At 43.2% G+C, this 25,205-nt stretch overlaps 1 protein-coding gene across 10 annotated transcripts in view; it reads right to left on the minus strand.

The window, feature by feature from the left end:
• MITF (melanocyte inducing transcription factor) overlaps positions 1-25,205 on the minus strand; it is a 146,156-nt gene that overhangs the window by 8,127 nt on the left and 112,824 nt on the right. For 5 of the 10 annotated variants that reach the window (XM_083492602.1, XM_083492600.1, XM_083492605.1 and 2 more), the window contains exons 3-8: positions 13,257-13,484; positions 9,169-9,255; positions 8,101-8,196; positions 4,720-4,837; positions 2,803-2,877; positions 689-764 (exon numbers count right to left, since the gene is read on the minus strand). In XM_083492602.1, coding sequence (XP_083348728.1) covers positions 689-764; positions 2,803-2,877; positions 4,720-4,837; positions 8,101-8,196; positions 9,169-9,255; positions 13,257-13,484 — 680 coding nt within the window. Of the gene's footprint in view, positions 1-688; positions 765-2,802; positions 2,878-4,719; positions 4,838-8,100; positions 8,197-9,168; positions 9,256-13,256; positions 13,485-14,417; positions 14,581-25,205 lie in introns of those variants that run through there. The other 5 variants (XM_083492604.1, XM_083492603.1, XM_083492608.1 and 2 more) reach the window with 3 other exon arrangements.

A 25,205-nucleotide genomic window follows, 5' to 3' on the forward strand; every position in this document is an offset into this window, starting at 1 on the left:
CCACTGAAACTAATGAACATGGTTTAAGGAACCATCCTAGGTATAGGAAGCCAGTGTAATTTATGCCAGTTAAAGTTAAGCCAGCAGATCCAAACTCCATTCAGGAGCAGTGCTGCTGCCAGTTGAGCCCACCAAAGCCTGGCAGAAGGAAAGCAAGAATTTAAAACAGAGTTTGACTTACACCACCCTTTTTCCAGGGGAGAACGTCTGCCAAGTTAGGATCCAACCTAAGCCCCCCTGCCCTGCAATGCCCATTTTTCAGGGCTCACGTCAGCATAAAGGCCACTAGCCTGGCTCTGCAGGGATGAGCTACTTGGCTGCACTGGGAGTTGGTCGGCTGAGCAGGAAATCCAATGCATATTAACTTGCTTATCCTGGTGAATCTCAGCTTTGGACTAAGTTAGTTCCATTAATTTCAATAGCTCTACTCTGAGCAAAACTTTGACTACTATCCACTATTTTGTTGGGTGGCTGATGTTGCCTTTCCCTGTAAGTTTTGAGGAACCCAGGTTATGTTTATTAGTTAATCATGTTCATAGAACTGGCAATGCAGTTGGATTAAATGCAGCTGGATTAAATGCCCTATGTCACAACAGTATTCCAGAGCTTAAGGAACATCCACTAATTTCTCAAAAGAATTTCACCCCTTGCATTTGATAACCCGTTCTAGGACATTGACAGTACTTACGGGTCGTTCGACTTGGGTATCAAAGTGCCAAGTTCTTTTATACGATCGTTAATATTGAATCGTCGCCTTCGTTCAACTTTTAAGGAATCAAAACAAATTAGTAATCAGCGACAGTCCAAAGGGTAACATAATTGTCAAAAGCATCTTGCAAAATACAACTGCAGATATAAGAATTTTACTTAAGTAGAGATGGGACACAGAGATGCATTGATTAAAGAGCAAGAAGAAAGGAAGAAACCTCATTCTGCTCTTTTTTTAATTGCCACAAAAGTCTGAGGCCACATCTGTTTTCCAAGCACATCATCCAACTCCCCCATGGGAAGTTAGTGGAAAGTTCTGCTGATTAATCTGAGTGACCTAGGAAGGGTATTGGAGGAAATCTTTTAGAACTTACTAGCACATGCTTATTATCCTTTACTGGTTTTTAATCTATGACTAAAGATGAACAAGACTAATCTTGTTTTGCTTTAGCCACATACCCAATGTTTTCCTAAACCACAGACCCTCTTTTCTGGTAAGATTACACATCCCCAAGCATTGTCTAAATTCAAACTTGGTCCTATCAAATTCTGTTTTCCCAGTCAGGAGGTTGGTGTCCATTCCATGAATGGAAGGGTTGTTTCCATTCCTAGAAATGACTGAGATCCAGCAGAGGCTCCCACATGAGGACAGGAGGATGCAGTTCATTGATAATCCCTTCCCTCTATAGTGCCCCATAGCCCCTCCTATAATGTTACTGAGAATTCCCAGAGAGGCACAGGATGCAGAGGAAGGGCAACAAGCATATTTTATTCCTTCTTCCTGCAGAAGCCTCCTATGAGTGGAAATCGGAGGAATTATTGAACCAAGCCCAGGTCTGTTATGCCATTTTTCTGCAAGAATCCTCACTTTTGATATGGTTTTTGAGCTGAGAACTGTGTTGGGACATTTGGGAAGTACGAGCACCAGTGGTTTGCCAAGGTCTGATTTGCACACTGATCTGTGAGGTCAGTTTGCATCCAAATTCTTCAAGGATCTCTAGGTAGCATCTAAGGCAGCCTTTCTCAACCTGTGGGTCCCCAGATGTTGTTGAACTACAACTTCCATCACCCTTAGCTAGCAAGGCCAGAGCACAGGGATGATGGAAGTTGTAGTCCAGCAACATCTGGGGACCCACCGGTTGAGAACCGCTGATTCTAAGGCTTCTGTGACTTGCATTTGAAGATCCTTCAGAATTACATCGTCTTCAGCAAGGCACTTGGCTGACCAAAAATTGTGCGAAGTACAAGGCACTGGAATTTCAACTGCACAAGCATTGCGGAAATGGGTGAGTTTTGCTTCTAGATGGGGGCCTAATCTGCAAAGAGTTTTGGTTATTTTAAACTTACTCGATTCTCCCTGGAAAGGGAAAATCCAAATTAAAGGGTAGGGGAGAATAGAGGAAGGTATGTCATGTTGCTGCACCCCCCCCCAAAAAAAACCCCTGCATGGCTGATGAGCACTGTTCTTACAATATACTGTATTTTTCACTATATAGGACACACTTTTTCCCCTTCAAAAATGAAGGGGAAATGTGTGTGTGTCCTATGGAGCGAAGACGCCATAGCCCCGCGACTGTCTCCCGGCTGGAGAGGTGAGGCGCGGCTATGGCTGCTCCCTGACCTGCTCTTTGGGGCTGGTGGTGGGCTTCCCCCCACCAGCCCCAAAGAGCAGGTCGAAAGGAACCTGAAGCCTGGAGAGCGAGAGGGGTCAGTGCACATCGATCCCTTTCGCTCTCCAGGCTTCCAAGGTAGCCGCCTGAACGCTCCTTAAACGGCACCTTGTTTTAGAGCGGGAAAACAAGAGGGGGGAAATTCTCCCCCTCTCTGCGCAGCGCCTCCTGCCGCTTCACTGAAGGAGCGCTGGGCAGAGAGGGAGAGAATTTTTTCCCCCTTGTTCTCCCCCCTCTATAACAAAGTGTGTCCTATTGTCCGGTGCGTCCTATGGTGCGAAAAATACGGTGCACTAATCTGGAAGTACCCAGGAATTTAACCTATTTCAATATGGACTGTGTGGTATAGGTAATTCCAGAACATGATGTGCGAATATTAAACCCCTATTTTCACAAATTAAATAATGAAAAACAAGAAACTTACTCAAATTGTGATTGTCTTTCTTTTGTCTCTCTTTGGCCAGCGCTCTCGCCTCTGACTCTGTTGGAAATACACATGCTATGCATGTTAACGAAGTAATTAGAATTAGAGATATGTAAGAAAGGCAGCGCTAAGCCAAGAAAACATTCACACATTTCACATGCACTTTTTGCATGCAGCATCAGCACAAGACCCTTGCAATGCTTCTTGTTTACTATCACAGAATATTATCACGCAGTACTATTTAGTACGCCCCATCCTAAATATTGGTGCAGGCTGTAAGATTAACAAGTTTGGAACATAAACTTTCAGGGCCAGGCACATGGCTACTAGTCGTTGGTGAATAAGTTTTCCAAGTGGACAAGGTACTGAAGTAACATTTTCCCTTTAGACAGCAGTGAAACCAGGGGTATTAAAGCTCTTGTCCTTTTCCATGGAAGCCATTGCTTTCTGCAGTGAAATAAAGCCAACATCTCTTGCGCCTAAATATGAAAACCAAACTAGAAAGGGCTACATATGCAGGAGTTAACAAGTTTATGAAGGTCAGGCACACAAAACGTATAGTACATCTTTTGTGTAGGCCACTTTTAGTTTATGTTCCAAGTTAGTGCAATACAGGGCCCTTTATTATAAAAACAAAATAATGAACAAAAGCAGCATCTTCCTTGCTGATGCTGCATACAACACAATGGTGCATTATCTCTGCCTGCTGCGAGTCTTGTTATTTTTCCTTCGTTAAATAAAACAGGCAAATGGTAGACATTATGGAAGCGCCGCTCTGCACTCATGACTTGTCCCATCCATTCATAGATGCAACTGCAGCTCGGTACAATGTGACTGGTACAATGAACTTTCTGAGAGAGCTTGACATTTCACGTTTCAACACAGGATCATTTATTTTCAGAGTACACTATGTGAACTGCTTCGGGATACGGTCTAACCTTGAGCAACTTAAAAGATTATTTAAAAAGGCAAGCGTCTAACCGCCCATTTGCCATGGGTCTGACCAGCAATGTCTTCACAGATTCAGTGATCTACAATCATCAAGTCTTTCCACTGCTATGTAGTATGAATGGCAGAAGTAAGAATGGCAACCATTAAGGCCAGCCATAGCGAGCCCAACAACAAAATAAGTTTTATTATCAAAGTTTCTCCTTATTCCCTTAATTCCTGCCCGCCCCCAATGTATGCTTGCTCCAAAAGATTAACGAGCAGATTTCCTTCTCCTTGACCGTGCTCACTGCATCCCCACTGCAATTACACTTTTGTGGCAGATTGGTAGACAGCACCCCTAAGTGTCCACTCTGTTACACAGCATCCTGTGGCGAGTGATTTGGACTTAAGAGATGCCTCCTGAGATGCTTTGTACTTCGATACCCTAAAATAAAATGACATGTGTGCAATGCTGGTCTTTTCTCCTTTGAAATATACATTAAGCAGCAGCCCAATTCTTTCCCATCGCAACCAATGTTCTTAAAAGCTGGAATCCGCAGCTTATAGACATCTGCATCCTTGTGGTGCTTCATACATTATGGATTAAAAATGTGCCTGATGTGTATATTCAAAGCACCAACTAACTTGAAGCACTTTTAACACCTGGGAAAAGGATGCTAAGCTGTCCGGTCCAGCAGGGTTTTGATTTGGAAAGGGCTGTAGCTCAGTGGCAGAACATTTGCTTTCCGTGCAGGCGGCTCAATAAATGGGATCTCCAGGTGAGGCTAGAAAACACGGAAACTTTGGAAAGCTGTTGCCAGTCAGAGTAGGCCATGCTGAGCAAGGTAAACCACTGGCCTGATTCAGCATCCAATGTTCCTGGTATAAATGTATTACTGGTAATTTATAGGTTCAGCAGAATTCTTACGTTCCTAGGAGCACCTTTATCAGAAAATGCACATTTTGAAACATACTGTTGTAAGTTACCTGTGAGTTCCCTTTTTATATTAGGAAGGTTGGCAGGACAAGAGTTGCTGATGTTGAGTCCGGGGGGAGGCATGCCTTGATTGCCATAGAGGTCCACAAGATTGCCGGAGACAGGTAACTGGGGGAGACAACGGAGGGTATGGATTATTTCCAGTGTCCCATAGGAGACCCTTGGATGCAGAAAGCTGAAGCAAAATGACAGCTAACACTTTTTGCACTGTTGGCCACTTGCTAATGCAATTCTGCATAGGACACACACCAGGGCCGGCCCTCCCATGAGGCAAGGTGAGGCAACGGGCTCAGGCGGCAGGGTCCATAGGGGCAGCAGATCCCCATTCCCCGCCTTGTTTCTGATGTAGAACTTCAATCGCCTATTCTTCCCTAGTGGGTGCCACTTTGTGATTTGCCTCAGGCGACAAAACATTTTGGGCCAGCCCTGATACATACTACGTATGGATAAGGAGATACTGGATGCATGCTCACAGCGGCGTAGCGTGAGTTGTCAGCACCCGGGGCAACGCAAGTAATTTGCGCCCCCTAACCCGGGGCAAGGCAAGTAATTTGCGCCCCCCCTACCCCCTAACCTGCGAGTTGCCGCTGGCGCTGCCGCCCAAACGACGCCGCTTGCCAGGAGGAGGAGGGGGCAGAGAGGCAAGGAAAATGCAACGGCCCAGCAGCTGCAGCAGCAGCGGCGGAGGCGGGGCTGTGAAGAGGGGCTGCCTGGCGCGTCCTCCGCGGCGAGCGCTGAGAGCCGCTGCCTGCCGGGCGCCTTCAGCCCGGACGCGCGCACAGCTCGGCGGTTCCGCGAGACATGCGGCTCCGCTACAGCCTGCGCCCGAGGCTCTTTGGCGATTCCGGAGGCAGCGAGCGCCCCCCCCCAGATGTTGCGCCCGGTGCGGCCGGCCCCCCTGGCACCCCCCACGCTACGCCACTGCATGCTCAGAAACAGCAGCTGGTTCAGAACACAGTTTAAGAGTGGGCTGCTCAGAGTGCAAACTTCACTGGCTTCCCTTGGGTTTCTGGGCACAATTCGATGTGCTGTGTTTGTTCTATAAAGGTCTAAATGGTTCTACGTGGCTTGAGGCACAGGGGTCACATTCAATGAAAAGAAACACACCCACACCACCCACAGCCACCTCTCAAGAATAAGGCAAGCTTGAGCATGCACCCACCAAAACTGTAAAGGTGGGTGCCCAAAGAAAGGGACAGGGGGAATAGAAGCAAATTTTGGAGGAGAATAAATTTTCCGGGAAATTGGAAGGAAGGTTCCAGCAAACCACTAGTTAAACGTATCCACAGTTTAGGTTTCCAGCATAACACTAAACCATGGTTAATCAAAAACAGAAGTGAAAATTTCCAATCTCCACTCACCCAAGAGTGCTAATTTGAATAAAATATTGGAGGAGGCAGGCAGGGAGGCAGGCAAGCCCCACACTGAATAATCGATCACGTGATGTGGTACACGCACACCACTTCAATGGCAATGCCCATCAACTTTGGGGGGTGGCCCCCTCAAATATTTTATTGGGTAGGACAAAGCCCACTCGGTCCCTATGAGTTGGCTCCTATGCAGCCCCCCCATACACACACTCTGTCTGGTTCCAATCATGAAAAAACATGGTTTAATGTGATGTCTCCGTGCAGCCACTTGTGACCTTAAATGAGATTTATGACAGAGATGAAGGGCCAGTGCAGAAGTATATAATGCTCGCATTTCATGCTCCTAGTGTAAATGGCACTTTAATTATCTCTGTAGATGCTTGAGTAGCAATTGAGCACAGCTTGCAATGTAACAAACAGGGGCTAAACCTTTGCTGCAAAACAACAGAATCTTTGTTCTTTCTCTCTGAGTGTAGAACTATTTATAGGCTGCAGGCAAGCTACTTCCTCTGCAGGGATTTTGCATACCTCCTGTTTAGGAGCCCAGACATCTTACCACTGATAATGTTAAGACTGAGAATGCAAACAGCTCTTAGGGAAAGGCACTGAACGTCCAAAGCAAGGTTAACTTATCCTGGGTATTACAACTTGTTTCAGGCAAAACACTGCATGAATTTTTGGCTGTGTGTTTCTAGAGGTTGAAGCTTACTAAGACTTGGCGTTACTCTTGAATCCAGTCCCTTCTACTTATTGCACACAGGGCCAGTATTCCTAGTCAATAGCTCATCAAGGCCTGTCCTAGACATTGTTGTTTCACCTACCATTTTGTGGATAGGAAAACAGAAGGAACACATAAAACTGTTTAACTACAACTACTTCTCTCATGTGCATGTTGATAGCGGTGAAACGGTTGGGAAATGCCTAATCCAATGCTTTTCTTCACCCAAATCCAGAGGCAGTGCCTTGTCAAAATCCTTTCCAAAATAACAAATGCACCTTTCCAAAATAACAGGAAAAGGGGAAGCCACAGATTTCAAGGATGTGTCTAGAAACTGGTTCTAAACACTGGCCCTATGATCAGAGAACTACAAGAGAGTCACTAGAATTCTATCAAATAGATAGATAGATAGATAGATAGATAGATAGATAGATAGATAGATAGAGTTATGGGAATGGGGAGGAGCAGGCTCGCCACAATCTCTAGGGTCAGAGCTGAAATTTGAGCAAACTCATAAATTCATGAAGCAAGCAAAGGCTGGCTAATTAAAACTAAGCCAAGTGCTGTTGCATTCCACTTAGGATCAGAAAGCCCAGGCATCTTCACATAGCTAGCCAGGGATAAGCCAATTCATTAACATGACAAAAGGGGTTGGTGGGCTTTTAAGAGAAATCCACTGGTCTGGTCAGACAGAGGTTGCCAAGGTGTTGGGGTGTGTGTGTGTGAAGTGACAGGAAAAGAGTGTTTTTAGCAAGGTGTGCTGGGAAGAAGAAGGAGCGGGAGGACGAAGAGAGAACCATCTTAGCAGACTGGGTGAAGGGAGGCTGCGAAAGATGCCTTGGGCTGCAGTGCTGCACAGCTGTGGGGAACAAGCCCCTCTTGAGATGGCCATCCAAACTCAGATGTAAACATGCAAATAATTCTATTTCTTAAAGCTACAACAGTCTCCACTGTGTCTTGAGTCTCAAAGAAACAGAGACCCTGGGTCAACGCCTGGAACCCCCTGGAATCTTGCTACCGATCAGCGAAGGGGTAAGGGCTCCCAACTTTTGCAACAATATGGTTGCTTGCAGTAAACAGGCATTGTTATTTATTTTAGATTAGACTGAATTACTGATTACTCTTTCGGCTGGGGAAGGCAGCTAGTTAAAACATGCCACATTTAAACAAACAAATAAACTCAACTTTCATCCTTACAGGCACTCTGAAATAGAGGTGCTGAATAATACAACAGCAAAACAAACGAAACACCCCACCAAAACACAGAATATAAACACAAGTACCGTATTTGCTATTTGTAGGGCAGGATCCATTAAACCAAATATTTCTTCATTATAACTTGACTCCAAACTGATAATGTCGTCAATTACATCATCCATCTGTAATGGAAAAGTGGGACATGTAAGAAATAGGAACTATGTTCAAGAGGAGGTGTACTAATCTACCAATGTGAAGAGAGAAACACTAACCAGCAAGATGCCCAGAACTTTAGCTACTCCCAATTTAGTGGCTAGAGCATTAATTGCATAACTGGTGGCAGTGTAGGGGTGGGTAGGGAGGAAGAGCTACAAGGAAGGGAGAACTGTACCCTTAAATTCAGAGTCAAAAGTACATGCACAGTTTTCTCCTTGTCCTTTTAAAATAGAGTAACAGAAGGAACAAGCCCCTTGTACCGAAAGGTATATTAGTGAAATACTACAGGCATTCCTAGTTATTAACACACTAACAGCAACAAAACCCAAGAGTGACACTGATTGTTTGTTTGGCAGAAAACCTTAGCCAATTCACAACCAGTTCTGCGATATGTATGGTCTGTGCTTTATGCCTGACTGCAACAGTCACATTTCACACTTTTAGGTGTACATTAAAAAAAGAGAGAGTCTGGAATGGACGCTGTTATTTCTGATTGCAAGGAGACTTTGTATTTACCATCCTTTTTCCTGCTCCTTTGTCAAATAGTAAAGGTAAAGGATCTCTGGACGGTTAAGTCCAGTCAAAGGAGACTATGGGGTGCGGCGCTCATCTCACTTCAGGCCAAGGAAGCCGGCGTTTGTCAACAGATAGCTTTCCAGGTCATGTGGCCAGCAGGACTAAACCGCTTCCAGTGCAATGGAACACCATGATGAGTGCCAGGGCACACGGAAACGCTGTTTACCTTCCTGCCACAGCGGTATCTATTTATCTACTTGCACTGGCGTGCTTTCGAACTTCTGGTTGGCAGAAGCTGGGACAGAGCAATGGGAGCTCACCACCGCAGAGCAGATTTGAACCGCCAACCTTCTGATTGGCAAGCCCAAGAGGCTCAGTGGTTTAGGCCACAGCGCCACCCGCGTCCCTTTGTCAACTAGTACCTGCATGCAAGATGCTCGAGAATGTGTGTTGAGAGTCTGGCATTCATTCTCCACCCTGTTGCTTTGCTCTTCAAATTTATAAAAGCCCTGTAAACATGAAAAATGACAAATATAAGGAGAAGAGGCTAGACATGTGCGGGGGTTTACAGTTAAGCGGGTCGGTCTTCCCTAGAATCGCTGGTGTCGTGAACATACCAAATGCCAGAATAATAACTAGAGAACTATGAACCACAGTTTAAAATAACTAGGTAGGCCAGGCCCATCCAGGCTCACCCTGAATGCCAATTCTGCAATTGACTTGACATATAGCAGCTATTCCTATTCTCTGTACCAATTATGTGCTGAATGCATTACAGCTATGTGGAAATGGACTAATATGCACAGCCCTAAATGTGACATGAAGGCTGGCAACATCAATCCCGCCATATGGGAATCCCTTGCAGACAACCATAGTGCCTGGAGAAAGACAGTCAGGTTGTGCATCCACAGCAGTGACTAGAGGAGGAATGACTGCTGGGAGGAGTGCAGTGAGAAGAAACTCCATGGTGCATCTGTCGTAGCACAACTGGATGCCTTTATACGCCCCAGCTGCAACAAAACATGTCTCTCTCGTATCAGTCTCTACAGCCACAGCAGGTGCTGTGACCTTTCAACAGTTAGATTTCGCCCACAAAGGTGTATTCCTCCATTGTCTCCAGAGATGGAAGGATGCCAACAATTTGACCCAAAGGAAGTTTTGTTGTTTAAGACCATTCATCTAAATTCCAAGCTAGGTGCTCATTTCGACTGCAGCTTCTGCTAAGTTTCTCCTTCATGCACCCACCGATTCCTTTCTTTGCTAACAATGAATCCTAAGAGCAAATATCCCCCCCCCCAATGTTATGAAATCCCACAACATCTACCTTTTTTTGTGTGTGCTTCAGTTCCACAAAATAACTCAGGTATAGGCTAATATCCACAAGTGCAAAGGCAGATAATAGGAAGTACTTATTCATATAGCTTATAGTTAAGCTATGGAACCTGCTCCCATAGGAGCCAAGTTGGCTTTACAGTGCTGTTCTTGACTTTTCAAGCCTTATTTAGCTTCATACCAAGTTATTCAAAGGGCTGCCACAGACTGAAGATCAACTAGGGAGACAGAAAGGCTGACAGGCCGGAGGAATCTGGCCTTTTCCATGGTGGCCCCACCACTGTAAAATTCACTGCCCTAAGAAAGAGGATCGGCCCCTTCCATGCTATCATTTAAAAGGTAAAGGTAAAGGACCCCTGATAGTTAAGTCCAGTCACAGACGACTCTGGGCTTGCGGCGCTCATCTCACTTTAGTGGCCGAGGGAGCCGACGTTTGTCCACAGACAGTTTTTTTGGGTCATGTGGCCAGCATGACTAAGTCGCTTCTAGCAAAACCAGAGCAGTGCACGGAAACGCTGTTTATCTTTCCGCCGGAGCGGTACCTATTTATCTACTTGCACTGTGACGTACTTTCAAACTGCTAGGTTGGCAGGAGCTGGGACTGAACAATGGGAGCTCACCCCATCGTGGGAATTCGAACCACCGACCTTTTGATCGGCAAGCCCAAGGCTCAGTGGTTTAGACCACAGTGCCACCCGCGTCCCTATGCTATCATTTAGGTGGGATCTAAAAAAACTTTTTGTTCACATAGGGGCTTCTGTTTCGGTGCGGCAGTGGTTGGGTGATGGAACTGGATTAGAGAAAGTGAAATGTGTTTTGCTGCTTTTGTTATTAATGGTGTGCCATTTGATATGTTATAGGGATTTTTTTAATGTTTGTATATTAAAATATTTGGACTAGTGGCATACAGATCCATTAAATGAAAACAATAATACAGGGAAGCAATGTTAAATATGCAAGCAGTCGTTAGTACAGAAGGTCAGCAACAATAGGGTATTTAAAACAGATTTTAATAGTTAAAACCAATGGGTGTATAAATAATGGAATGGTTGGACATACCAAGCAGCAAGTTAAGGAATATATGGCAGTCCACATAGACACTGGAGCGTTAGTGGGTAATTATCATGAAATTACAATGCTGGGTCACCTAATGAAACTAGCAACCAGACAATTTGTTAAAGGCAGAAAAGTGTGTATCATTTATTTAAAACATTTATATGTTTTTCATCAGGATAGGTTCCAGAGTGGTTTGCAAGCATCAAAACTATAATAACAACATGCAAAATACTTTGGCATATCATAATTAACTTACAGAATTTGCCATTATAAGATGCAGAAATTACCATTGGCTTAGTTTGCTTCAATAGGGGATTAGAGAAATTCAAAGAAGATAGGTTTATTAGAGGGTAGGGATGAATGGATTGTCAGTTTTAGCTACACTGTTCCTCGTTTTTCTTAACTTCATTCATCCCATTTCTTCATGTTGGTGATTTTTAAAAACAGCCCACACAATAACTTGTACGTAATTTCATGTGTGCTTCTCTTAATATACACCTTTTTTTAAAAAAAAAAACCCACACGCATTTATTTATCATATATAAATAAATATCATTTATTTACCTAATGCTAGTCCTACTCAGAGCAGACCCATTGGAATTAATGAACATGACTAATTTATCTCTGTAGGGTCTACTCTAAGTAAAAATTAGTTGTAATATTTATTATTACAAAAGCAGATTCTTTGTATGTTTTGCATTCCTATATCTTACATTCCAAAAATCACAAACTAAAATAATTTGTACACATTGCGGTATAGATTTTGGAATATTTGGAAGCAGTTCCCCACAATTTAATGAATTTTGTATGCATTTTTGTGTACCCTTGCCCCTAGCATAAGAGTTTTTGAAAATAGTTTTTAAAAACCGAATGTTGTACAGTATTACAGAAGCAAATTTCAAAGGATAGCAATGTTTCAGTTTATGTATTTGTTCGGGAAGTTCGCTTAAAAATGCAAACCAAATGAATTGGCCCCTCCCTCCCTATCAGCAAACAGCTAAATGGAATCTCTGTGTTTGGAGGAAGCATGCCACTGATTGCTAGTTCATGGGAGATGAACAACAGAAAATCTGGTTAGTCACTGTATGAAATACATGTCATTCTCTACAGACCCACAGTCACATATAACAAGTCTTTTCTTATGTTCCAAGTATGTGCCCTGGCAGGCAATTCAAAAATGTCACTGTGTGGTGGAATCCTGCCATCTGAATCCACCCCGAGTCACAATAACATTTATCCCAGAAAGTTTTGAAAGAAACAAGAAGGACATTGTATGCTAAAAGGTCAGTTGCATCCTTCCACACAGTGTATGCTAACACAACACAAAGAAAATCTAAATAATTTCGCTAAGGGTTGGCACAGGGGTTTTTTTTGGTTGTTGTTAAGCAATGCATATTTTTACACCAGACACATTCCCATTAATACCGCGACTTTTTCTGCCTTCTTAAAAAATTAGTTACATAATTAGCTGTTAACAAGAGTAAATTAAAAAGCAGCATTCACGCATTGTAAGGAATACACAAAGGGCTCCTGCTTAACTCCTCCCCTTGCATGAGCGGGAGCAACAAACAATGATCACTTGCTTAGTGTTTGTTCCAGGTGTACAAACCATGGTTGGTTTGAGTGAAACAAGTCATGGTTCCTGGTTTCAATGTAACGGTAAATGGAAGGAGTGAAGTGGGAGCATTTTGGTAGAATATTCCATTCCAGGCATGATTGTTGTATGTCACATGCCTGTTTACACTCCCGCACAGCATAGCTTGCTGGGAACTTCCGTTTGTATATAGCTTTTGCTTGTGCTGTTTGCTTGGACACGAAGGGGGGAAGACATGTTTTTCCCTTCGTCCTGATGCTGAATAAACTGCCTGTAAATACGCTTTACACAGCCTCTATCTGTCACTTCTTTTGCGTGTTATTCACTCTGCTGATTAGAGCGTGCTCAAGCTTCTGAAGGCTTCTGAAGCTGTGAGTCGCTGTTTGATGCTGAGCCATGGACCAGAGATTGCCCGGCTGTAATAAATCAGGATGCATGGTGTGTGAACCACTGCTATGACATAAATATCTGCATGTTTAGATGGAGGAGGGGTGATAACACAAATAGAAAACGTAAAATCTTCCTTACCTCCTTTTCACAGTTGGAGTTGAGCGTAAGCATGGCCATCGGGCTGTTTGGTGCGCTGCTTCCAGTGCCAGGTGGTATAATATGATCCCCTGGCTGATTTGGGCACGGTAAGCTTAGCGCCTGGTTGGTGTGCTTGTTTCCTAATGTAGTAGAGAGGTACTGCTTGACTTGCTGCCGTTGAGCTTGTTGGATGTGGTACTTGGTAGGGTTTTCCAGGTGAGTCTGCACCTGCAAAGGCATAATAAAAAGGTGGTGGCACCTAGTTAGCGTTCATCATTTCAACATCAGTTTCTGTACATTCATCTAGCGCTGAAAATTCTTAGGTTGCGCCTGGAAATACAGCTCATTTGCAAGTTCAGATGTTAAAAAGAAATGCATGTAAACGAAGGCAAACACATCGCTTATAAATAAAAATCAAAGGCAGGTTTTGTAAAAGGCGACAGGCGGAATCCTACGAAGTAAGAATTTCAAAATGTCAGGAATGTATTGAACTTAGGTAAAGGGAAAATAAAAATGAATTAAGTCAACCAGAAAGTTCAACTTTCCTTCCTCAAATTGCTGGAAAGTAGACAAAATCTGTATCAAGCATCATCACACTTAAGACATTAATAGAAAATTATGTTGACAAGGAATACAAGAAATATTTGACTTATTCACAATTATTTATGTTGGTTCTTATAGTAGAAAAATGAACTTAACAAACATTAAAGCTCATATAGTAACTGCACCATGTATACGCAGAGACTTAGGCTCAATCGTTTAAAAATGGGCTTTATTTGATTCAATTGTTTATGTTGGCTTTCAGCTGAATAATGAAGCGAAACACAATGAAAATGCTCATTCCATTAAATAAACTATATAGGCACAAATAGGAAAAAGCATATTACAGTATGTCTCCCTTACTATTCTACTTTACGGTAAAAGTTGTATCGAATGAAGTCACACTCCGAGTAGACACACTGAAATCAACAAACCTAGGTGAGTCGTGCCCATTAATTTCAAGAGGTCTGAGTCTTAATTAGTTGGCTATAACTCTAAGATTACAAACATTATAACGCAGGAGGGTATGCATGTACCCATAGCCCCAAGGAAGTAACTGGGTTTAGGCATATGCAGCTGTGCAGAGATTTTTTAAAAAAATAAATAAATATGGTAACTCACCTGGTAATGATTGTACTCAAGCATTTCCAGCATGACATTTATATACTCCTAGAAAACTAGACAACCAGTTTGGCAGCTTTCCTTTAATTTTCTCCTACTCCAGTTCAAAGGCTCATCCACGGACGTACTGTAAACAAGTTATCCCCAAAATGGCACAAGCAACTAGGGTATAACAGCTCAGGCTTATAATAACCTAAACTAATTAGTTATGCATGTAGAGAAACTGTTCACACAGGGGGCTTTTTTGGAGGCTGTGCAACTTTAGCCTGACATTTTTGGGATTCATGATTTTTTTCCACGGCTTTTGACGTCATGCTTTTTCATAAACATGAAAGGGCCTTTTAAAGTGATGGGTTATCAAAGTCAGATTGATAGTTTGCTTAAGGCCAATTTGCCATTCAGCTTTCGTTCCAGTCATACTAGCAGACAATGGGATTTTTCTTTGGCAGTACCATTACTTGTTGTGTGTCTGCCGCTAAAGACGACACTGCAGGAAAACCACTAGGCGAGTTTGTCCACTATGCACGCTACAGCTAGGGATCGCTGCAACCTCCTGTCGGACGGTGCTAGCCGTCTCTGAGTTCCCACAATGGTTTGTTGGGCTTACTGCATTCTTACTCTGGACAGAATGCGGCTACGGTAGGCTTGCAACTCGCGCACATTTAACTTGCGTGATCCATTCAGGACACCACTGGAAACCGTGGAGAGCTGGGAGAAAGCCCACCTTATTCTGTGTTAGCAGAATTCCACTCTTTAAAAAGATACTTGGCCATACATGGTAGCATCCCCAAAAGGTGCTGATAGTACTCTACAAAAAATGTGTTTTGGCTTTGCTTGCATTATTTCTCCACTCTTTTTACACTTCAGCCACAGAAGAGAATCTAACTCCCTGTGCATACAGAGATCTTCAGGATGCAATGTAAGCCAGCCTCATTCAACTGTAAATGTGAAAATTCACAAAAACCAGCTCAACATCTATTTAAAGTGTGCCCTACTGAGCTTGTATAGGGAGTGATTTATTGTGACTTTATTTCAAAAGTTAAAACCACCACAGAACAGACTAAAACAAAGTAAAAGGAAAGAACGAATTTTTAAATTGTTTCCTGATGCTAGGAGTATAGCACTATTTAGAATTAACCCTGTATTTTTGAATCAGCAAGTGATGTTCTGCCTCTACTTTCTACATAAGGTAATTCTAAAAAAGCAATTCAATTATTTAGATAGATGTACCTATAAACCAAAGTGAGGAAAAACCTCACTTAATAAAGCCCAACCAAGTTTCTTTCTTCATATGTAATTTAGCTAATAGGGGCAAACATGGTCAGAAAAACATATCGGATTTCAAGTAAGACACGTATTCAAAGGGAGGATGTTTATAATAATGACCTTTTGTTCCTATTAATATTGCCCTAGGAACTGGGATTTGCGATTATAAAAAAATAAAAAAATCAAATACTTTTTTAGCCTTTGCTCTCATTTCAATGGAACTTTTGTTTCAAAATGTCATGGGATATAAAAGAAAAGGTTAAAAATTTAGGTTTCTAACAATTAATGATGCCAAAACACAAGCCCCACCAACCCACATCAACTAAAAACATTTCATGAACTATGCAGTGCCTTTAGGGTTAGGCCAATTTCATTAGAAAACCAGTCCAGTCAGTGAGACGGAACTCAGTCCGGAAACAGGACTGCGAAACAAGGCTTCAACCCACATTAAAGTGGCTTTTAGTTTCCAGAAATGCAGAAAGGAAGCCTCTAAATGGTCTTGTAGTTTTGACTCCATGCTTGGTGACCAGTCTAACAATTCATGGTCCTGGCCAGTTTGCATTTCTTAGTACAGAAAGTATTGATCCGATGTGTAGAGATCTTTGCTATTCTAATTAATTCAAGAGGGTCCTGGAAGCTTCTCTGTGTGAAAGAAGCAAGCACAAGGTTCATGGTGTTTGGGTTATTCCTTCAGAGAAGCTGAGTACAGCTGGCTTAAACTGGTTCTGTTATCTCTTCTGTCAAGGTCATGCTGACTATAATAATAGGCCAGAAGGAGCCTGGGTCTTCACTTTCTCTTTCTATCTCTCTTCCTTCTGGTGTGGTGTTTCGTACATAGTATACTTAATGGTGTGGCCACATGACCCGGAAGCTGTACGCCGGCTCCCTCGGCCAATAAAGTGAGATGGGCGCTGCAACCCCAGATTCGGTCACGACTGGACCTAATGGTCAGGGGTCCCTTTGCCTTTACCTTTATACTTAATGGTAAGGTTTAGTCTTATTATAAGTTATTGTAAATTTAAGTCGGCTGCAACTGGATTTCTTATGGACAGTGCCAATCCTGAATGTATTGGATTTGTGACCATTATGCTCATTTGCCTTCAGTAGCAGTAAAGCTCTGCTGGGTGAAATACAATTGCCTTTGGTCTATTTTGGGGGGAATCCTGCAATGTGTGTAAGTTTTTACTCTGCTAACTATACATTGGAATCTGCTCTGGATCAATACTGAATAGAATTTCATGACAATAGGTAGGCTGCTCCAATGCTGCTGTTTTGCTAGACTTTGGTCTTTGGTCTTTCCCATTCTCTCCCCTGCAACCCCATCACACACCCTTAAAATCACTTCCAGAGGGTTGATGGACCCTCCAGAGCAGATTCTGAGGGTGCAGATGGGGAGAGGAAAGGCGTGTCCCATTGCATAAGTAGACATGTGCAGCAATGGATACAATTCTGAGTCTCCAAATCTGAAGGGCGCCTGGCTCTAACTTTTAGGAGCTTCTAATAAAGGTCTTCTAATCTAAGGTCTTCTAATAAAGGTTCATACAAAGAACTCTGGGGATTCATAGAAGTTCACTTCAAAGGAAAACGTTTTCGCGGGGGGGGGGGGGAGATCTTCTCTGGCTCAGATCAAAAATCAGATGGCGAGGTGGAGGAAGGGATTCCAGGTTCCCTGGATGGAATATGCTTTACAAAGACGCTCACAGCCTGGATCATGGGGACATGACAGCTCTTCTCCCAGGCGATTTCCTGGTTTGGCCTGTATTTTGAGACTGTTAAATTCAGTGTCTGGCAGCCCATCTTAACACTCCAAGAACTGATTAAACGCCAACACCCACTAGACCCAGGAATGTAGGGGAGTCAAGGCACAAACTCATAACTACAACAATATTCCACAACAAACTCATTACTACAACAATACCCTAAACCAATCAGCTACTCTCCATGTTTTATGATAGGATCTGGAAGGTGCAACAACAACAAATGACAACCAGTCATCACATTTTGCAGCATCACACAATGAGAAAAAACTAATGCTGCTTTGAGATGCTGTTTCGGATCAGGTAGCCATCCACAGACAAAATAATCCATGTGCATTTGAATAATAAAAGCCACCATTATAGTTCTTAATGCAGCATTTTTATTTTTTTATTTTTCCAGTACTGTCCACAGCACAAAAGACCACTTGTTTTATCAGTATGACCATGTTTTCACGCTACATGCTTTTGCAGTGAATATTAAGTGCCACGGGAACAATTTGGCAAAGAATGGGAGATTTTGTTAATTCAAAACAGTTTTGTGCCACTTAAATGACTTTAGCTATTAGACATCATAGTTAATAATAAAAATAAAGCAAGCCAGAATCTACCCTTCGTTGCCTGCAGCCTGTAATAGCTTTTATGTCAGCATCAATACCGAGAAGGTTGGATAAGCAGTAGCACAAAAAAACAATTTAAAGGCTTTCATTTTATCACACGATTAACATAATCATTAAGAGATTACCTTTTTTATTTTAAAAAAAATGCTACCGGTATTTTACGGCGAGCATGTACAATGGTTTCCTACTGAATTGCTTGGTTTTATTTCTCTGCTTAAATGAGCTGTGGTGTTATTTATGTGCATACTGAGCCCACTGAATTATAATAAAATACTTTTGGATACATCGCTGAACTTGATGATCAAGCACTAAGTGCAGGATTATCGCAGTCACCTTCATGGAAACTCAGCCGATCTGTTTCATCTGCTGAATGAAATAACAGCCTCAGAAGTACTTGCATCATGGAAATATAGTAAATAAACAGGAAAACACTTTGCAAAAGGGTTAAAGGGAGTGAAGAAGCACTCAACTTCAATGGCTTGAGTCAGCTGGCCTACAGAAAATGGAGTTCTGACCCATATTGCTATCTAAAGAAATTACTGGCTGTACACAGTTGCAGATTAGTTTTTGCATTATCTATGTTTGTGGCAGCTAGCATACTGTGTGCTATGTTCTGGAATCTCCCAAATTCCATCAAGCAAGGAATGGCCGATTCCCTTTTTTGGCCCAAGCGAAGTCTAAAAAAGCCAAGTTAATAGCAATAGTTCAACTGAGGGTCAGGTAAAGCAGTACTGAGCCACTTAAAATATTCACATCTCTTTACTAGATACTGGAGTAAATGTTTTTGAATAATGATTGAGCAGAATCTATTTTCAACTGTAAAGCCTTGTTTTGTACATTGCATAGTTGCTTAATAAAGCGAAGAAATGTGATGAATAGGTTGCTTTGCAGGCCTTTATTTTCAACAGCAGCAAATCTCATGAGATAATGGCTTGAATTCATGAATGAGCTGCTACAGAACAGAGGTTTCCACTTAGATGGAAGCAGAGATCAATTATTAAGTCACCATTTTGAATTTTACATTGTCCCATCTGTGATATATGAGCAACACCTTGATGTCTATGAAGAGGCTTCTGGGTTGGTATATCACAATTCTTCTTCCTTACTTCTTGTTCCTGCCTCTTTTTCTTCCCTATGGGTCCAGTGTTATCATTTTTAGAAAACAGCAGCCAGGTCATCTTCATAAAATGAACCCAGCCAATGGGTGATAATACAAGCAGTGTGACATCACCATGATATCACCTAGCTGGAATTCATGGTGTGACAGCATCATGAAGCCAAATCAAACTGAGGGCAATATTTCCTGTACTTACTCTGAATAGGCAACAATTTTTGCCCCATTTTACTGCCAAAACAATTGCCAGCATGGGGAGGGGTGTGATTCGTGGAGGTGAAGAAATATGTTCCCTTTGGGTTTCACCTCAGTCCTACAAACAAAAACCCTCCAAACCTACTCAGGGCGGTAAACTGCATGTACTGCTGAAATACTATGAAAAAATTCCCTTAGTAGCTATTCAAATTCCCATATGAGGCCTGAGGGATTTGTGTATCATGACAATTAAAACAATAGTAAAATGACCTCTTGTACACCAGGAAATAAAGTCGACCCATAATTTCCGAGTAGAATAATAGAATCTTAAGAGTTGGAAGGGACCCTAAGGGTCATCTACTCCAACCCCCTGCAATGCAGAAATCTCAGCTAAAGCATCCATGACAGATGACCATCCAACCTCTGCTTAGAAACCTCCAAGGAAGGAGAGTCCACCACCTCTCGTGGGAGTCTGTTCCACTGCCGAACAGCTCTTACTGTCAGAAAGTTTTTCTGAATGTTAAGTCAAAATCTCCTTGTAACTTGAAGCCATTGCCTCGAGTCCTACCCTCAAGAGCAGGAGAAAACAAGCATGCTCCCTCCTCAATGTGACAGCCCTTAAGATATTTGAAGATGGCTATCATATCTCCTCTCAGTCTCCCTTTTTTCCAGACTAAACACACCCAGCTCCTTCAAACGTTCCTCGTAAGACCCCTAGATTCATTTCACATGTACTGGTAGTAAGTCAGGTGTCCCCCATCCTATATTTGTGCATCTGGTTCTTCCTGCCTAAGTGCAGAACCTTACATTTATCCCAATTGAATTTCGTTTTGTTAGCTTGTGCCCAGTTCTCCAATCTGTTAAGGTCATTTTGAATTCTGGTTCTGTCTTCTGCAGCATTAGCTACCCCTCCCAGTTTGGTGTCGTCGGCAAATTTGATGAGCATCCCCTCCATTCCTTTATCCAAGTCATTTAAAAGATGTTGAACAACAAAGAACCCTGTGGCACCCCACTTGTCACTTTTTTCCAGGATGATGAGGTACCATTTATGGTTACTCTTTGGGTTCAGTCAGTCAACCAGCTACAAATCCACCTAACAGTTACCTTGTTCAGCCCACACTTTGCCAGCTTCCTTGCGAGAATATCATGGGGGACTTTGTCAAAAGCCTTACTGAAATCAAGATACACTATGTCCACAGCATTTCCCTGATCCACCAAGTTTGCAATTCCATCAAAAAAAAAGACAGCAAGTCACTAAAATAAACAGAGTCATTTTTCCTTGTGTGAATGTTTCCTATGTATGCTCTGACAATACAGCCCACAAGTCATATCTGAGAACAAAATATGTCGGAGTGATGTTCCAAACCATTACAAAAAGAAAGGTTTAGTAAAGTAAACTGAGAAATTACTGAAGGCAGTTTTGCAAAAGGTGTTATGGTGAGAAGATCATATTACGCAGGATATGCTTTGATATTAATTCAGTAGGAAGGAAACCAGAGCTTGTTTTTCAAAGGATGGCTGATGAATTATTAGGCTTCAACTAGATTTCTCTCTGTGTGTGTTTGACTTTCTAGCACAGGCAAACAAAACAGCGACTTCTCACTTTGCTGTTAACAGCCAGGAACCTCTTAAGTAGGAGGAAATCCTCATTACACGCTTGCTTGTGTGATTCTGAATATAAAGCAACTTGGATGCCTTGCTGACATTAAACCCTTAAGTAAGACATTTGGTCACATTTCTGAGGGTGAGAGCAAAGAGGTTTCCATTGGTTTCAGTTTTAAGCCAAGCATATCATACTAACACAAGAGAATTTCAAAGATGGGGAATTATTGGCGCAAGCTTAAATGAGCAGCATTTCATTTAAAATGGCATCTAGTTTCAAGCAGGAATAATTAATTCTAATTGGAACAAAGACAATAAGAGAAACTAGAATAATTACAGGGATTGTTTAGTCAGGAGAGGAATAAAAGGTAAAAAGGTGAAGGACCCCTGGACAGTTAAGTCCTGTCAAAGGCGACTATGGGGTTGCAGGCCGAGGGACCCGGCATTTGTTTACAGACAGCTCTTCAGATCATGTGGGCAGCATCAAGAAACCACTTCTGGTGCAATGGAACACTGTGACAGAAACCAGAATGCACGGAAACGTTGTTTACCTTCCCACCGCAGCGGTAAATGAAGTAGAATGCTGCAGTCAAAGAGAATTCATTCCCAGGCATTAGTCTCTTACAGGAAAGACACAGAGACTTGTAACCCCTTATTACACATGAACGTTCATGGACTGCAGTCCACTTCATCAGGTGCATGAGCTGTTATCCTGAATGAGATAGCACTTCAAGATAAATCAAGGATACTAAATACTTCACGCTTCAGATGAAGCGGGCTGCAGTCCACAAACACTTATGCCATAATAAGTGTTTAGTCTTTAAGACTCTTTGTTGTTTCAGGGAAATTAGTTAAGTTCCGGCTGATATGCAGTTTATTAACTTTTGCTGCCCAATGCATCAAATTTATTTATTTATTTGGTTATTGCCCTTCAGCAATAGGTTCCAAGTCTTGTAATAACAATCTAAAATGGAATACTAAAAGCAGTTAAAAAACAAATCCACAGGAATACAGTGATTCCATAAGACACCTATCTCTGGTATCAAAGGTTGGGGCAGACAGGTTTGTTTTCATCATACAACAAAAACTGTATAATGAAGGTGCCAGACACACCTCTGTGGGGAGGGAATTCCATATCTAGGTGCTACCACACAGAATGCCCTCTTCTCAGGTAACTATCACCTGAACCTCTGAGGGCAACGGAACTACCAAGAGGACCACCTCTGCTGATCTTAACATTCAAGAGTGCCTATAGTGAAGGGGGTGGTCTTTCAGATATTGGGGGTCTAAGTCATTTAGGGATTTAAACACTTAAACACGTGAGCACTTTGAATCGGGCCTGGAAACAAACTGGCAGCTGGTTTCAAAGCATAAAAAGCAATAATAAAAAAAGTTTTCTTTGTATGTAAGAACATGAAAAGAGAAGCAATAAGCAGAGGCCATGTATAAACTGCAGATCTGTGGAATATATCTTCAGCAGCTGCTTAGAAAAGAAAATGAATGGCTGACCATCTTGGCAGTGAGACAGGAAAGACCTGTTCTCTGCCTTGCAGGCCTTTTTTCCACCAGGTCCCTGACTGACTCCAGCTCCAAAAGCTGAGGCTGCTGTCGACGCCAGAGACCATCTTGGCTGTCTCATAGTGCAGACTCAGATCATCAAGTCTGAGCTTCCACAGCTGCTGTCCGCCATGAACAACCATGGGTGCGATTGGCAGTAACAGCAGCAATATACTATGCTTATTATGCTCTTTTAGATGTGGGGTTTTTTAAATTTTTGACTTCCTTCAGCAACGTTTTCTTCTGAAATGGTTAAGGCGAGCAATTGTTCACCTTAAACATTTCAGAAGACATATCAAATGGCACCCGCCCTGTGGAACGCCCTCCCACCAGATGTCAAAGAGAAAAATGACTACCAAACTTTTAGAAGATATCTAAAGGCAGCCCTGTTTAGGGAAGCTTTTAATGTTTAATAGGTTATTGTATTTTAGTGTTTTGTTGGAAGCCGCCCAGAGTATTATTATTATTATTATTATTATTATTATTATTATTATTATTATTATTATTTTGTTAACTTTGCTGTGTTAAATGTGCATTCTGTAGTTTACCTTTGTAATGTTTTAAAGTACCATTTTAATTCCCTGTTAATTATGTTGCTTTGAATGTATGCTTTATATTTGACTTTCCTCAGCGATGCTTTATTCTGAATTGTTTTATTCGGTATTTTAATGTAGGTTGTAAACTGTTTGGGTCGCGCCCCCCCCCCTTAAAAATAAAAAGCAGTATAAAAATGAAATGAATAATAATAATAATATCTGTATGCGGTGTTAGGGGAGGGGTAGTATCTCTGGTGGGCAACACATCATGCTCCTTCTGGGGGAGTTTCAGGGGCAGAGGAAGGGGGTGGGGTGGGTGCAGTCCACCTTGGGTGTCACGACTGAGGGGGGTGACAAAATGCCGGGCGGCACTCACCATGGGGCCTGCAGCAAGCCTGAGCCACGCGTCTCTTCTGGGACAGACACAGTGGCTTGGGTGTTCAAAGGCTCCACCCACTGCCTCCCCCCCCCAGCTGTAGGACAGCTTAGTGGGAGGAGGCAGGCAGACTCCAGAGGTCCCGCTCCTATGGGCAGATCGCCTCGCCCCTGGGCATGCCGCCCCAGGCGCCTAAGTGGCTTCCTCCTCTGCTGGGAGTTTGTCCACCTTTGCTCCCCACCCTGCACTCTGTTCTCACCTGTGGCTCCTAGAAGCTGTCAGCATGTGACAGTGGCAACACCTCAGGAAACAGTTTCACTAAACCAGGTGAGGGTAGCCGATGAGTCTCAAACCCTCAGTGAGTTAGGGATTTCCCCTGCATGTGAAGACAGGCTCTGGCGGATTGAGTGGAAGAGAGCAATAGTGGGTTCAGCAGTCAAGAAGGCAGTTTCTGCACGTGCTGAAGTAAGAAGTAAGGGGCAGATGGGGCTCTTCAACCTGAAAAGGCAGCCCATCCAGGAGAAGGAAAACTCTGATCCTAAACTTTCAGTGCCTTGCAGGATGTCTTTGGGAGAAGAAAAGCTAAGGAGAAAACCCTACATAAGGAAGGAGGATGGATGGCGGCTAATGGATTGAGGTTGAATCCTGACAAGACAGAAGTACTGTTCTTGGGGGACAGGGGGCGGGCTGGTGTGGAGGACTCCCTGGTCCTGAATGGGGTAACTGTGCCCCTGAAGGACCAGGTGCGCAGCCTGGGAGTCATTTTGGACTCACAGCTGTCCATGGAGGCGCAGGTTAATTCTGTATCCAGGGCAGCTGTCTACCAACTCCACCTGGTACGCAGGCTGAGACCCTACCTGCCCGCAGACTGTCTCGCCAGAGTGGTGCATGCTCTAGTTATCTCCCGCTTGGACTACTGCAATGCGCTCTACGTGGGGCTACCTTTGAAGGTGACTCGGAAACTACAGCTAATCCAGAATGCGGCAGCTAGACTGGTGACTGGGGGCGGCCGCCGAGACCACATAACACCGGTCTTGAAAGACCTACATTGGCTCCCAGTACGTTTCCGAGCACAATTCAAAGTGCTGGTGTTGACCTTTAAAGCCCTAAACAGCCTCAGCCCAGTATACCTGAAGGAGCGTCTCCACCCCCATCGTTCTGCCCGGGCGCTGAGGTCCAGCGCTGAGGGCCTTCTGGCGGTTCCCTCATTGCGAGAAGCAAAGCTACAGGGAACCAGGCAGAGGGCCTTTTTGGTAGTTGCGCCCGCCCTGTGGAACGCCCTCCCATCAGATGTCAAAACGATAAACAACTACCTGACATTCAGAAGACATCTTAAGGCAGCCCTGTTCAGGGAAGTTTTTAATGTATGATATTTTAGTGTTTTTTTTGTTTCTGTGGAAGCCGCCCAGAGTGGCTGGGGAAACCCAGCCAGATGGGCGGGGTACAAATAATAAAATTATTATTATTATTATTATTATAAATCCGGAGTGGAATCCCTAAGGCGATTGGATGGCATCTTGTACGCCACCTTCTAGCAACACCTGCAGTCAAGCTGTTGCAAAACCTATTGCTCTGCTTTCCTTTGGACCACATCAGCAAGGCCAAGAGGGAGGTCTTGTCTTCTGGGTAGGCCAGAACCTCCATACACACTGCCAAGGCTTGCGCCCCAGAGAGTTCACTTGCGTGCTGCTAACGCAACAAAAACAACACAGGAGGCAGCTGCGTCTCTGCCGCCACAGCAGGCGCTGTGATTCTCTCGCGGTTTGAC

The sequence above is a fragment of the Podarcis liolepis genome (genome assembly GCF_965112155.1).
Source record: "Podarcis liolepis genome assembly, chromosome: 2".
NCBI lineage: Eukaryota > Metazoa > Chordata > Lepidosauria > Squamata > Lacertidae > Podarcis > Podarcis liolepis.